At 28.5% G+C, this 17,086-nt stretch overlaps 1 protein-coding gene across 1 annotated transcript; it reads left to right on the plus strand.

Moving 5' to 3' along the window:
- The first annotated feature begins 1,902 nt into the window (after positions 1–1,902).
- LOC145938472 (uncharacterized) lies at positions 1,903–16,691 on the plus strand. Its single transcript, XM_083042140.1, has 4 exons — positions 1,903–2,041; positions 9,049–9,312; positions 9,955–10,224; positions 11,053–16,691. The coding sequence occupies exons 2-4, from the start codon at positions 9,106–9,108 to the stop codon at positions 11,173–11,175; spliced, it is 600 nt and encodes a 199-aa protein (XP_082898266.1). The 5' UTR covers positions 1,903–2,041; positions 9,049–9,105; the 3' UTR covers positions 11,176–16,691.
- Positions 16,692–17,086: the final 395 nt, after the last annotated feature.

The following is a 17,086-nucleotide window of genomic DNA, read 5'->3' on the forward strand; positions in this document are numbered from 1 at the left end:
TGGTTAGGTTTAATGGATAGATATCGAACTAATGAAGTGACTGATAAAAAAATGACGAGAAATTGAAGAATTGGTGATGTCAATATAAATTGCGGCTAACGATTTTCTTATCCATCTTTTACATCGTTTTTGCGATGGAAAAAGGCAAAGAAAGAAGTCTCTTGTTTCGTGGTGCGCAACTTTTCGCTATATGTAGCTATACATTGGAGGAGAGATTTAAAGCTTTACCTTCTTTATTCTTACTAAGGATAATGAAAAAAATTCTGTAAGAAGCATACTGCAATCGCAGTAATGACTGTTTCTTATAATAATTCCAATCAAGAAATAAATGTAAAAAGGTAATAGACAAAAAGTGGCAACTGACGGTTAACTGACAAAAAAAAAAAGACAACTCCTTTAGATAATTCTTTTCCATTATTTTCTGCAGCGTATTATTTAAAATAATCGCAAATTTTGCAAACTAAACTTGTAATTAACGATAAAATTTCAAAAAGAAACACTTCATTAATCATGATATATGCTGTCAAGGTCATAAGAGATTCTAAGTAATCTTTAAATATTATAGCCGCCGCTTTTGTTTCAAGCTTCGTAACAAGTTATTAAATCAAATAAAATTGATGCAAAACGACGGATATTGAATAATGCGCTAATTTAATAATTTCTCAAAAAAGAAAAAAAAATTAAATTCTATATTATTTATGTATATATTTCTCATATCTTATCTTTAAAATTATATCTATTAATATTTACGCGGTATCGCTGTTTTATTTTGATCAAGGTATTCTACATAACTCATTGTTACATTTTCAACCAGTCTATCGCTGTCAATCTGTTTGATGCAAGCAATTTTACTTAACATGATATTTTTGAAATATATTTATATAAATCGATTAATATTACATGTGCAATAATGACGTGTGCAGTAATGACGTATAAAAACTCGGTTGCTACTTATTCATTATATATTGCACCAAGATTGGTAATACATACATATAAATAATGATTATATATATGTATATATATGTAATATACCTATATAAAATGCATTAAATGTGCATTGACTATTGTTGCATTTATGAAGCAGTAAATTAATTTGGTTGATGTTAAAAAGTAATAGCCTTTTGGTAAATTAAATTTTAATATATATATATATATATATATATATATATATATATATATATATATATATATACAAGGTGTTCAATTTTAATTGACCATTTTCAAAAATTTTTTTATTTTTGATTGTACAATGGTAAAATGGACAAAAAAGATATTATATTACCCTTGTAACTTTTCATAGTAAATATTGCGAGGAATTAATTTATATAAAAAAAATTATAGTAGTTTCACTAAAAAAAACATAAATGACCTTCAAATGACCATAAAAAGCGCCCTTCAGGAAAAGTCAATAGTTATCTTCTGTCCTCTTTCAAATCAAACAACTTTGGTCTGAAACATTTTGTTGTACAAAAGTAAAAAAGTGTTTGCGGGTAGTCGATTAAAATTAGACATTCTGTATATGTAGAGAGAAAAATGATATATTCTTCCTCTAAAATACAAGTAGACTTTTTCATTCTAATAAAATTTCTTAACTTAAAGTCTGGTATTACAAAGCTTCTCTTTTATAACGTAAAAAATTAGATATAAATGATATATAGCATTTCTTAATATTTTTGCTAAGAAATAATTATCTCAGAAATAGACGTAAGAGCTATAATTATAGAAAAATTTAATTTTGGAAGATTTCTGTATTTTTAGTTACTTTTACATGTTTATTGTATGTAAGTGTTTTCGATCGATTAATGGCTCTTGTGTCGAAAATTTTATTCAGACTAACAGCAAATATGGAATATAGACGAAAGGGGTGGCGAGATGGAAAGAGAGAACTGTACTTCGGAGCATCTCGGTTAGGGGCGCTACACCCTCGACAACATGGCTGTCGCGGCTTAATACTCCGTACGAGTCTTGACACATCCAGGCATCCGTGTGCCGTGTGCCGTGCTCAGGGATCGCAGCCATTAGTGCGAACAAAAAATATCACGTGAGTACAACAAACAACGGCGATAATCTCGCTCCAACTTTCGCGGATACGAAAATTTGTGAAAGAAAACGCCATCGAAAAATATATGTTCGAATGGAACGAGTGTTATCCGACAAGGTACGGCTGCCTGCGTGCGCGTGTACGGTATGTATGTGTATGTATGTGTGTGTTTTCGTATACTTATGCGTATACAGTTACGTCAATATTTCGAAACGCGTGTCTACATCGACGATCAATAAAACAATGGTGGAGGATGGAATATTTCGACACACACAATGTGTGCTTGTATTCTTATCCGATAAGGATGTTCTTTCACATTCGATTGTGTGTTATTATTCTGTATTTGCACCCTCGTATTTGCATAACCATATGCTTCTCTCATATACGTTATTACTCTCAATCGCATTTTGCATATCCGCTTCGCCAATGATATTCCACGAGATGTCGCATCAAAAAGGATAATGTCAGGATATTACCTGTTATCATCCACGTCGAATGATGCGATAATTTTACGACAAAAGTGATGTCGTATTGACAAAAATTTTAAATATTTATTACCTTGCCGTCTCATACACATATACATATCATATAAGTATACGTACAAAATATACGCTAGTGTTGAAAAGAATTGAAGATATGCGACAAGAAACAAATCCCAACAAGTAAACGTTAAAAAATATCATCTTCTGAACACACACAAACATGAAAATTTATATTGCTGATACATTTATTTGAGTGATAAAAATTTGATAAAAATTACTGTGTTTTTAACTACCGTTTATAAATTTGCAACACGATGTCTGATTTTAAATAGATATATTTCATTTACAAATACAGGATGTTGATTTAAGTAAGTACAAAAATTTAAGAGGATATTCCTTGGCTTTTTTTATGAAGAAAAGATAATATGAATATATATCCTAAATTGCTTTATTTCAAAATACAAAATATCAAAATTGTGAAAAAAATATAAAAATTTTGAAAATTTTGAAAACGTTTAAAGATATTTTCTTAATGTAAATTTGTTACACGTATATATGTAATGAGAACCATTTTCCAATACCGAAACAATTTTTTTAGATTCACCATGTATACAATAAATAATCATATTAAGTTTTTTTAATGAAAAAAAGGTACGCTATTTTTTTTCTAAGTTTAATAAATTTTTAAAAGCCTAACTAAAACTCTACAAAAATTGCCTCTCGTGTTTTCTCGAAACAATGAACTGTTTTCGAGTTAAAATAGCAAATTAAAATTAAAAATGGTAAAAATTGTAATTTAAAAGATGAATATCGTATGCAATAAGCCACTTGGTTTATTCTGTTTGGTATTTCGAAAAGATTCGAAGTTTGGTGTGCCTAGTCAGTCTATCTTCCATATATTTCATATTTTTTCACAATTTTGACATTTTGTATTTTGAATACAAAACAGTTTAGGATATATACATATATATATATAGGGTGTCCCACTTTAATATATTTTAATATATGTATATATACATATGTATATATATATAAGACCTTTCTTTATAAACTAAGCTAAGGAATATCCCCTTAAATTTTTTATACTTACTAGGAAACATCCTGTATATTATTTAGAAAAATCATCTGCATTCTGATTTTGTTAACTGCAAAGATCTAAAGACTCCATTTGAATTAATTTAATACACCTTTCAATTTAATACACCTTTTGGAGCAATATTATATTGAGTAATTATAGAATTATATGTCTTAAATCATACCCCTCTACTTTTATTCAACTGCAGATTTTTTGATCAACTATGTGCGCGCGCTTATATAAATTAATATTTTTTTTTATATGGCACGTTTATGTTTTAATATTTTTTAACTTTTAAAAATAAGTTTATAAGGTAGTTTATTTTTATGCATGTGTCCTTTTTACTTTAATCATTTTACAAATATATACATGTTACAACTGATTATATGTATATACATACCCAAATAGCACACAATATTCTATGAATATTCTAATATAGTGCGAATGTTCTTAATTTTGGAATATTCGAATAGAATATTATATGAATATACGTAGAATGTTACAATCGGAAATCGTATAGTGCGAATGTTCTTAATTTTGTAATATTTGAATAGAATATTATATGAATATACGTAGAATGTTACAATCGGAAATCGTATATTTATAATAGAGAAGAACATTCTTAGAATATTCATTGAGTTTATTTATTGCACATTTTAAGTGCACATGCGCAGTTTTGTTGTCGTGTGTCTTCGCCGTGCCTTTTCGTACACGCGTCGCATGTGTGATAACATTTTAATCAGAGGTAATTATCCTCTTTCTTTTATTAATTCTATTCTATCAAATATATTAAATAAAGTTTATTTTTCTATATATTTTTAGTAATATTTTTCACGTGCTTATATATAACAGTTCATCAGGATAAAACACTTTAAAAATTTTAAGGTTATGCTTGAAGAAAGTCGCACAAGATAACATACATATTTATATAAGGTGGAAAAACTACACCAGTACTGGCAAAGAAAATAGAAAAAGAAAAATTGAGAGAAAAAGAACGTTTATGTTAACAGATATTTTGATTTTGTAATAATTTTCTATCTATTTTTTCATTCAAATACGCGTGTATTTGCATTAATCTACAGTTTAATTATAATAATCTATGTGTAGCCTACAATTACCTATACAGAATGTCCTATAAATATTTCCTAAATATTCCTAAAACGTGTTTTGCATATTACAAGAATATTTCAAGGAATATTATATATATGTATTCAGCATATTACAAGAATATTTCAAGGAATATTCTATATATGTATTCAGCATATTACAAGAATATTTCAAGGAATATTCTATATATGTATTCAGCATATTATAAGTAGTCTCATTTTATTATTCTCTGCACATTTTTATAAGGTTCTTTTCATTATAACAGAACATTCTTAGAATATTTTAATATTCTCGGAAAATATTTATAGAATCTTTATAGAATATGTTTGTGCTATATTATATACATCTTACTCCAAAAAAAAGCGGTACACTTAAAATTTAAGAAAAAATTATCAAATTTCAAATGACAATAACTTCGTAAATAATAAAGATAGAAAGGTTTATAAAAAACGAAAATAAAGCTTGGAATCTCTACTTTAAGAATCTATTCATTTTAATGTTGCGAGATAAATTTATTGAAAATGGCGGATAACAAAACGAGAGCATGCAAAATTAAAAAATAATGGTCCGAGTTCGCCACGGCCCATGGCGTGAGTCAAATGTCGTAACTCAATGGGATAGAAAGCATATGATAGTACAGAGTCTCCTCTTTAAAATGCTTTTTTAATCATCTCGATACGATGATTTTTCGCTGAGATATTCACATTTGAATAAAAAGGCAACTTTTTACTTTAAATGCGAATAACTCTGCGAAAAATCATCGTATCGAGATGATTAAAAAAGCATTTAATAATTTTTTCCCAAATTTTAAGTGTACCGCTTTTTTTTTGCAGTGAGTGTATATATATATATATAATAAAAAAGAATTTTGAAAAAATATAGAAAAAAAGAGAATTTATTGTATATAAATATAAAATTACATATGACAGAGTAAACAATTAAAAAACAATATAAGCCAAAAAGGCACAAGATAAAGATGCAATATAAATGTGATTTATTTTTTTTAGATTGATAATAATTTAAAATAGAGATGCGAAATTTATTTCTTTCTCTTTTTTTATTTGTCTTCTGATGATCAAAGTTTCCATTTTTATTACATCTCGTATTTCATATTATTTTATGTCTGACTCTTTTTAATGTGTGTGATATCTGTTTTTAGTTATTTCTGTTTTGTAATATTTTTATATTATTTTTTTTATGTTACCTATAATTTAATTTACAATGCAACACATTTTTTGCATTTGTTACAAACAACATTTAAATTGTTATTTGTATTTCGTGTTTTTTAAATGCCTAGAATATTTTATTAAATTTTATTATTAATTTTATAAAATATTAGTATTATATGGAAACAAAATAGTACATAATACATCCAAGTATATTTATGCCAAATTTTTATTATCAAAATGATCAATTTTATAATATCGATGTGTTTTCTTCATTATTGTTTCAGTAATTAATGGCTCAAACTCAAATAATTAGTAAGAAAAAACGAGAAATGTGTAAATTTTACTGAGCCAATTTGACAATAAAAAAAGTCTATACAAATCAAAGAATTTTTGGTTTTGAAATAAAATGCTTGGTGAAATGATACGGAATGAAAATATTGCTCTATATCGACAAGATGTACAGCTGCATCAAATGTATTTGCTGTTGACCTACTGACCGAGTTTGCAGATATCAGCGGTCGACTTGGCGCATTTGCGACCGACTTTATAGACGCGAAGCTTATCCTACCCTTAAGCTCTTGCCAGGAAAGAAAAAAGTTCGATAAAGTCGAGGGCGAGCCAAAAAAATTTTATTCTTTGACGCGTTATGTTGCTCGATATTATTATTGCAATATATTTCGCTTTGATATGGCGCGCGAAAGTAATATTTACTTTTACTATTAATTATCTTTATTTTCAATAAAATGTAGGAGGAATAAAATATATATGTATATAATGCATTATTATTAATGATATATTATTATTGATATATATATTTACTCTCATTTACTCACTTTTACACACGCTCGCGCGTGATTTCTTGCAACATTTGACGTAAAAAATTGTTAGAGTTGAGTAATCGAAAATTGTGAATGATTTATGAGATATTTTATGCTTCATTCGGACATATTTTCTGATAAAAAAATATGAAATATTTTATAATATATTCATTTTTCGATAATTTTATCTAATAATTTTCTACGGAGAATGAGATAAATCTATTGATATAAGAAAAACATATGGCGATTATTTTGGGCATTTCTTATGAGTTAAACGTTTACTTATGACTACTATTATTTAATAATAACACTAAATTTTGTTTTATTATAGCTTCGCAACCACTCATTTTTTATTATGGATATATGTAAACTTTTTTCTTTATTTTTGACGTAATAAATGCGTTCTAAGAGTTTGTGCAAATATTTGTAAACACCCTGTATATAATAATTAATAATATATGTATTTACATGTATTACACATTTAATTTGTTTTAATCTAATTTAATTTAATTCGCCAAAAGGCAAAGGGGGAGGATCCATAAGGTCGGTTTTTGGCCCCCTCTGAATTTCATTTTAAAATATCAGAAACGTTTCATTTTTGTAAGAATTATTGAAATTAGGTGATTTTAGACTAAACGGACGTGTTTTGAAACCTGTAACACCAATTAATACCATTTTTACCATCAACGTTCTTGTACTATCTACACATTATTTTCTTATATTTGTATGTGTTGTGTTACATTTTGGTGTGTAAAATAACAAATATTTTATGTTCTTTAGTAAATACTGTTCCAAAATTGAAAAAAGTGGCCGGCGTCATTTTGTAGTCAGCTATAAACTTCATGTGCCTCATATATAAGTTCGTGATTTGAACGATAATTTTTCGATTGCCAATATGTATATATCATTAAGCTATATTTTCTTGTTACTTTTTTATATTGTGCGTGTCGGATGTGTGTATTTGTGTGTATTCAGATGAGTTCGAGTGTTTTCGGATGTGTTCGGGTATGTTCGGGTGTGTTTGGATGTGTTCGGGTGCATATGTATGTGTTTGTGTGTGTGTTTGTTTGTGCGTGTGTGGGTGGGTGGGTGGGGGTGTATAACTTAAAAAAACCACACAGTAGCCATCCCCGAAAAATTTGCAACACTTTGGTACCAATTTCGAGAAAATCGGTCCATAAATGTGGAAATAGTTCGCGGTCAGACAGACAGACAGACGGTACTTATATATAAAGATTTTATATAACCATATTACCATCTCAAATAAATATTCACAGTAATCATAAGATAAATAAACAATTTATTTTGAAAAAATTGTGCAAAAAAATACTAAAGAATAATACTAAAGAATATGAAATATATTTGTTATATATATTTTACACCAAAATGTAACGCAACACTATAAGGAAATATTGTATACATAGATAATACAAGAACGTTGATGGTAAAAAAGGTATTAATTGGTGTTACAGGCTTCAAAATACGTCCGTTTAGCCTAAAATCACCTGATTTCAATAGTTCTTACAAAAATGAAACGTTTCTGATATTTTAAAATGAAATTTAGAGGGGGCCAAAAACCGGCCTTATGGACCCTCCCCCTTTAATTAAAAAGTATACAATAAATGCCAAAAACCATTAATTAATTTTCATTATCGAGAAGGTTCTGAATTAAATATTGCGGGTCTTGGAACAAACAAAAAGAATTAAAGTTTTGACAATAAGAATTTAAAGGCTCTTTTATATTAAATATAAATTAAGAATTAAATTGGCTATGAAAGCCGTACGCGGATTTCTGTGTGTTGATTCCAACGAAAAATTAAATTTTGTTGGGATTAACGCACAGAAATCCGCGTACGGCTCTCATAGCCAATTTAATTCTTAATTTATATTTAAAGTTTTGATTTTTATCATGATATTGAAATAAGGCCAAGGGATATATAATTTAATAAAGATATTAAATTATTTCGATCGTTTTTCATCTTTTTCTTGTAATTTGAAGTAAATTTTATCTTAAACGATCATTCTGCAGCTTTTTCTGCACTGACATAAATTTAGAAAACAGTGAGGAGAATAAATATTCGCAAATAATCAGAACTGATTTAGGGATTCAGTAATATACATGTTTGCAACATATAGAGAGTTCATAAGATTTTGATAATATAAGTTATAAGAGAAAAAAACAATATAATAAATATTTTAATCTTTATGCAATTTTTTAAATTTTTATTTAAAAAACGCCAGAGATATTTTTCACTGTTCAATTTTAGCTCATATTGTATCCTGACTTTTTTAAAGTAAAAATTCTCTTTGCGTAATTATTTTGCAAATAAAAATGTAATTTTTGCCCTTTCTGCAGACCACAAGGACGAAGAAATTCGTCAAACTGGCGCCATTTAAGCTCCGTTTCTCGAAGATGCTGAAATCGCGGAGTTCCGGCGATCGCAACAATAGTGTAGAATTTGAGGAACAGCAACGACAAATTAATCAATCATCGCCATCGGATGTAAATGAGTTTACAGATGCACCTGAAACGGAAATGGACAAAAATTGTTTGTCGATTAGAAACGAACAGATGATACCTAGCTCGCCTCCGCCTTCGTATGAACACGTTCTTGAAGAGGTAAGTACGCTAATTTTAAATAAAAATTTTATTTTTTATTAATTATTTTTTAATCTAAATTAAATTGTTAAACAATATATAAATAAATATTTAATTGGTATTTTTTTTACCATCAGTTAAATTTTGATTGTGCAGACCAAATTGAATTTCATGAATTACGCGTAGAAATACAATTAATTTTATATAAAAAATGGATTTCGAAGAACAAAATATGCGCTTTAGGTCTTTAGATCACTGATTTATGACAACTCACTGATGGAAACTGCACATGGATTAATGATGCACATATAAATTGCAGAGATTCGTGCGGTCGATGATTCACGCCATTCGTTATTTGTTTATACGTCGCATTATGATAAACAATCGTATATTGTATAATATTATTATTGTCAGCTGCAATTACTACACTACCGTTACAAACTACGCGCAATTAAAGTATTATAGATGCACATGCGATATTGCTTTATAATTTCTTATTAATGGAAATTTCGACGTTGGTGCAATCCAAAGATCAATATTTTTTATTTCTTACTTTGATTAACTTTTGATTAAGAATTTTTTTACTTTTACTATTATTGTATTGAAAAAGCTTTTTGGAAATACGTCTCAATTCTTTTCTCAGTCAAATATATTGTAATTTAGACACGAATGGAATCGTCAGCTATTGCACTACGAGAGGCAAAGGAGGAAGACAAGAAGAAAGGGGTTTTCAGTAAAGGAAAGAGCACCGAGAATGCTGAGGCTGGTGATGGGGATGATGATGGCAGTAGCGGTCCTGGAGGTGGGGACAAAAAAGCAGCCAAAACACCCAAGATACTTCATAAATCGAGCAAAGAATTCTACAAAGCAATGGCCAAACAGTGGGGCATAACTTGCAAAATGAGCGATCATTGTAGATGTTTAGATTGTCAGGTATATACATATAAACATAAAAAAAAAACACTAATTTACAGCCAAAAATTATTTTAAACCAGACAAAGTGTTTTTTATAGAGACCTATAATAAGAAATTTACGCCATAACCGTACATGTTCGTGATTGGTCAGTATAAGTCACATGGTTTGTCCACCATTGCGTACCCGTGCTGGGCAAAATCGTCTGCTGCGTGCTGAGATTATGAATGTAGTCAGAAATTATTTTATTCTTATTTATTTAAAATTAATAATAATAAAACTACTGAATTTAAACTCAGGTTAGAAAAATAAGAAAAATACTTAAATAAGCGACTTATTTGCGGCTGCTCCGTACAGCAGGCCCGCTTTGTTCACATCATCGTACAGATGTCTGCACGACGTCGTCAATATGCGGGTACAAGATGGCGGACAGGAGTCGTGGTGGGGATTTATTGGCGAGTCTCTTATTATAGGTCTGTAGTTTCTTATAGATTTTTGAATGCTGAAAACTGAAAACGATGCCAATTTTCACTAGCGTGTGAGGTTTCTAAAATAATTGAGGTTTAATATACAAAAAATGGACTTTTTTACGATATTTGAGATTTTTTTGTAGAATTGGTTTAAATCTGGTTTAAAAAAATAAAAAAATATATATTTTTGTAAACTAGTGAAATTTTTTTGTCTTTCTTCAAATAGATGTTTGGTTCAAAATCGAGCTAAAATTTCGATAGGATTATATAATTTGCAACTTCACTCTATTTATCTATTTTATTGGCACGATTGTAATTTTCTATTTAGAATTTTAAACGTGCATATTGTGTCATCATAAAATGTATATCCTGTCTCAGAGCCATTACTTCGACTGCGATTATGAAAAGGACGAGCAAGGAAAGGGTGACGGCGGCCTCAGCGCCGGTACGCCAATGTTCATCTCCGAAGTGATGCATGGCACTGCCTGTGCTCTCCTATAAACCGCCGTTTCTTCCGGTTCCGCTTTTTTTTCTCAACGGGCCAGATACCTGATTATAACACGCACAAAATGGCAATCAGCGCCTAAATACGACGAGGGAACGACTTCGACGAGAACCTCGTGTCACAAAATAATGCATATATATATATTTTATTATATATACATATAATATCTAATGCCGCGCGAAAAGAAAAAAGACACCCCGGCACGTTTCAACGTAGGAAAAGAAAGTTATTAGCAAGCGCGTGCGCGATGAAATACACGAGCTTTATATGCCTTTGGCATGGGTTATTTTAATGAATTATTTTAAGATTAAACAAGTTACACATATTAAAAAATGGATGCATATCGAATCTGCATCTAGATAAAAATTAATTTTGTGAAATTTTTTGTATGACTCTTATGCAAAAGAAGGAAATAAGTTTTGTTTTATTATTTTATTATTTATTTTATTATTTTGTAGTATAGAATATAGAAAAAGATGCATTTTTAAATATAAAAATGCGATAGTTTTGAACAATTTACTGCAGCAACTTTAACAACAAATTATTATATGCTCTGTAATAAAAACTTTCCAGTATAGTCTTCTTTATCGTAACATTTTTGCATTTTTTAAAATCAAAAATTAAATTGTTTAAATTATTTATTCTGGCGCGTTCAAATATCCTCTTTGCTTTTATTTTCCTAGCACTCGACATATATAAACTGTGCGTAATTGTCTATGTCTATAATTGTACCGCATACATTGCGGAAAATCACACTGACTGTTTGTAAAAATGTAACGTTTGCAAAATTATTCTCAATATTTGTGACAACCACGTTGGTATTCTCAACGCGAGTTATTTATTTTTATTGTGACTGCTTTGTAAAGACTGTATAAAGAGAGCATGTTGATTAATGTGCGCTTTATTACTGTCAATTGCGTTGCGCTCATTCCAATTGGAGCTTTACAATAGAGCTATAATGAACGTGGAAGAATAGATACGATGCTTTGATCACTTCAATATTATTACGTTTCGAACTGTCATTATTTGAAAGTCTGACGATTATATAATATATTTCTAATTTCTAATTTTGCAATATATATTTTTAAATATATTTCTACAGTACTTGGATATTTTTTTCTTTAGTTTGAAGATATAAGAAAAATGCACACAATTCTACTTAAAATTAAATGATCTCGAAAAACTAATTATATACCAATTTTATTTAACTTTATTTAAATATATGCTCTATGATTGGCATTAATGTTTTAGCATATTACATAACATGGTATATAAAGGGATTTATACAAGAATATGAAAAATGTATAAAGTAGTTTGTGCGTATAGACATAGTCTGCACATGCGCGCAATACAATATGCCAGCTTCATAATTGGTCAATGTATTGACACATATTAGGATGTTAGACACACACGTGCATACGCACGCACGCACGCACGCACGCACGCACGCACACACACACGCACGCACACGCGCGCGCGCGCACACACACACACACACACACATTCAATCAATATTTTGGTTATGAAATTTATTTTACATTAAAATTGCTTTAGAGCCAGATTATACATATATTTGAAATGTACATGCAAAACATTTTTTTTCGTGTTTTTGTTTATATTGTGCATTACATTTGTAACAGAAAAATTACGGTAATGGCTTTACAAATCACTTTATATGGCGTTAAGCATATATCCGCATAAAAAATCGAAACATATAATTTACAATTTTCAATATAATAGTCGGCCTATTTTATTGATGCTTACTTCTCGATAATTTTTAACAATATAAAGTTATTCGTATAGAGTTGGACATTTTTAGCATATTTTTTAAGAAGAAGGTTTTGTCTGTACATATATACTATTGTATACATCAAGATTTTAATGTACATGTACATATTGGGATGCATTTTGATATCCAACGTACATATTTATAAAAATGTTTTATTATACGCATTTCTCTGATTTTTTTTTTCTGCGAGCAGATAAACTATAATTATGAAAAGTTATTCTTTTCTTCTTAAGATATTGTATACATATAACAGAAATTTTATGTTAAATATAAACGCATGTTTGGCAATAGATTCAGTTGTACTATGCTATGTGAATGTTTGAAAACGGAAATTTATCATCAAAGAGGATATTGTTGCAGAGCATTTTTTACACACTACACATACATTAGTACTCGCGCAGAAAAAAATTTAATTCTTTGTAAGATTCTTCTTAGAGAAAACGAATGTCAAAAAAAGCAAAAATGTTTACCTTCTATCCAGGAGAGAATAGGAAGTAAATAACTAAAAATTCTAAAACTAGTAATTTTTTCTGTGAAGTATCATATGTTCGAGAAAATCGAAACTCATGAAACACATGAAAGTATTTTAGATCAAGCCCACGAATGAGGCCACAATATTAATGTAAATCCATGATAGGCAAAGTAGTGAGAGACAGTAATCGAATAATTACAACAAAATATAATACAGTACCTGCCTATATTTGTTTTTATAAAAATCATTTATTTTGTATTTCACAGTAAAAGAGAGACATTTATGCTGATGTAGCTGCAGTTCTGCAGTTTTTAAATACATGCTATTGCCGTACATTTTTTATACAGCATATAATTTCTGAAATACTTATATTTCAATTACAAACACGATTTTTTAAAATTTCAAATATTTAATCAACGTCAATATTCATTGTAAATCAATTATGTAAGTACACTTGCAAGGGCATGCTTTTTTTCTAAAGAGAGCCCATTGTATTTTAAAATAATTTGAAAACATTGGAAAAACAACGAAACAATTTTACACATTACTAATTATTTTATTAAAAATATATTATTTATCAGATTATTTACTCTTTATAATTAATATGGGAAAAAATAAAATAGAATTGAGAGAAGAAAATTATGAAGACGAGAGGTACTTAAAAAGTTTTATGAAGAGAAAAATCTGAGAATTATGTATGACATGGTTCTGTATTGCATTTTTTTTTAAATACCAAATATTTGCAACATATTTTAACAGTGTATTTTACAACAGATTCAGTATAATTTTTGGTATAATAAATTATCTTTTGTTAACTTTGTGTTCATTATTCTGAATATAAAGTTTTATCTATTAAGACACAATTTATAATATTTCAATAAAATATTTATTTTCGGAACAATATCAGTTTTTGCGCATTTATGTAATTTTTTCTAATGCAGATGCAAATGGTCTTATCATGAGGCAATTCTCCATTTGAAAAATTGAAACGCAGGTGAAATATTCGGAGCTATTGCACGACGTTTGTTGACTTATTAATAATTTGAGTATACATCTCTCTCTCTCTCTCTCTCTCTCTCTCTCTCTCTCTCTCTCTCTCTCTCTCTCTCTCTTGTATGTGCGTGCGTGCGTATATGTACATGCGCGTGTGTCGTGTGTGCGTATGTGTAGCGTGCATGCATGTGTGCGTATACGTATGTATATAGAGACAAACAAGTTGAAAGATAATAAATATAAAGAGTATATGCAATTTCTGAAATAAAAGAAAAATATTAGTGAATCCATTAGAACGCGAGAAAAATCGAAGTGACTGCTGCTGTGATGCTTATCACAACAATGAGAGCTTCCGATTAGCCTCTTTGGACAAAGTTATTCATTGCCATATACAGAGTGTCCCGGGGTTTAATCGACAAATTGCGAGAGCATATTCTACAAAAGGAAATGAAAAAAAATGTTATATGCAATTTATCGGTTACATCCCGGGACATTCTGTAAAATAACATACAATTGCATAGACAAATCATTAATTATTCTTTTAATCTGGGAATATTACTTGTGAGATTTATAAATTATTTTTAACATTCTAAAAATAAAGTGTATGTTGTGTAATCACATATGTATGTACACATAATCTCCTATATATATTTGAAAAATGAAAGAACTAGCATTATTATAATAGTTATTCAAAGCACAAATAATAATATATGAGATGTAAATAAACTATTCTTTTGACTTTTCATCTACAGAATCTACATTAATCTAATCGACTTGAACTTTTTATTTTTTACAGACCAAAGTTTGGTTGGTTACCATTTTTCTTACACGTACACACGCATACACATACTTAATTTTTAGTAGGAAAAATATTTTAGTTCTCACAAATCTCAGAGTCAGTCAAATTTTTACGTCATTCTCAATATTTTATCCGTCTCTAAATATTTCAAAATATTATATAGTAAGTTTACCTGATACACAGATATTTATATAATTGCCAATATATCCAAATAGACATTTTTAAATCGATGTAATTGAAAGAATGCGCATCTTTTGCATATTGGACCATAATTTCACACTGGATTTGGGAATTACAATAAATCAGACTACAGTTAAAATCTGTAAAAAAGAATGTCAACAACCAACACATATGTATATTAGGATAGAACTGCCAATTATATTTTTGAATAAATAACTGAAGAGAATTGAAGAGAGTAAGAAGAGAAGAGAAGAGGAAAGGAAAGATAAAAGGTCAACTAAAGTCGATCAAAATGTCAATTTGTATCATAATTAGGTGCAATTTGTTTAGCAAGTATATCTGTTCAATATAAGAATTCACGACTTGAAACTGTTCTTGCATTAAATTGGTCTTTTGAAATCTAGGTAAAATGACATTGTAACATCTAGTGTATGTAACATGTGTATACAAAATATTTATTCTGTGTATGTATATGTTGTACAGAGAAAGTGAGTAATATATGACAGAAATCGCTATATAGAGAATTATTGTCTGTGAAACTCGATGTATTCTGACAAATTTTGAGCATCAATAAACAAGGCCTAAGCGATATGCGATATGATTGCATTTAGACTAAAATCTAACAAAATTAAATTATTTTTAAATTTGCCGTGTTTCCATTTTAAATATAAATTTTGTAATTATCAAATAAGCTATTGTCTCTATCTGATTTGAAATATTATGTTTATATCAATTTTTTATATTCTCTTATATATCTCTTGACAGATATCGGGTTACACAGCTTTGTTTTATTAAGAATTGGTAAATCAGTTAATTTCTATGAAAATTATCAAAAATATTATCTGTCGATAGATAATTTTTTAATATACTAGAACAACACAAGCCGCGCGCCATGTCCGATTTTGTGTTAAAAATAATGTAATATAACAAAAAATAATATACAGTTTGGTACGAATATAACGCACAACGCGAATCGAGATATTAGTAGACAACATAGCATTATATGTATAATTAATTTTTTCGTAATTTACATTACATTATGTCACGTGTTTCTTCAATATTTTTTTTTCGAACGGAGGATTATTTTATTAATGTTTTTTCACCTATATTTTTTAAACAGGCCCTTTTATTTTTTAAAGTTTTAATCAGTGCGCAATAACGTCATGTGTGCAATAATGTTATGTGTGTACATACACATTACACACATGACATTTCGACGAGGGTTATAAGTAAGATTCTATACACGGTTGCCCTAGGACGCACTCTCCTTAATATTCATGAGAAACATAATAATAGAAATAAATAAAATTTATATATTTGTAAATTAAAATTTTAAATTATATTATATATATTTTGTATAATTTTTTAAATTTAATTTTATTATAATATAAAATTATATATTTTCCTATATATACAAATATTTTCTTATATAATATAAAATTATATATTTTCCTATATATATAAATATATTTATATGGAAATATATAATTTTATATATATAATTAAAAAATTGTGAAAGTTCAAGAATTTATAATTCAGCTAATAATTATGATATCGAGGTGTTTAAAAAACGAAAATAAAGCTTAAAGTTTGTAGTGTGAAAAAATTTAGTGCCGATCACGTGAAATGATCAGTTTTGCAATGACAAATGACAGAGTGAGAATCCGCAAAACG

Source organism: Prenolepis imparis, unplaced genomic scaffold (assembly GCF_030444845.1).
Source record: "Prenolepis imparis isolate NDT839.2.m4 unplaced genomic scaffold, iyPreImpa1.0 SCAF_7, whole genome shotgun sequence".
NCBI lineage: Eukaryota > Metazoa > Arthropoda > Insecta > Hymenoptera > Formicidae > Prenolepis > Prenolepis imparis.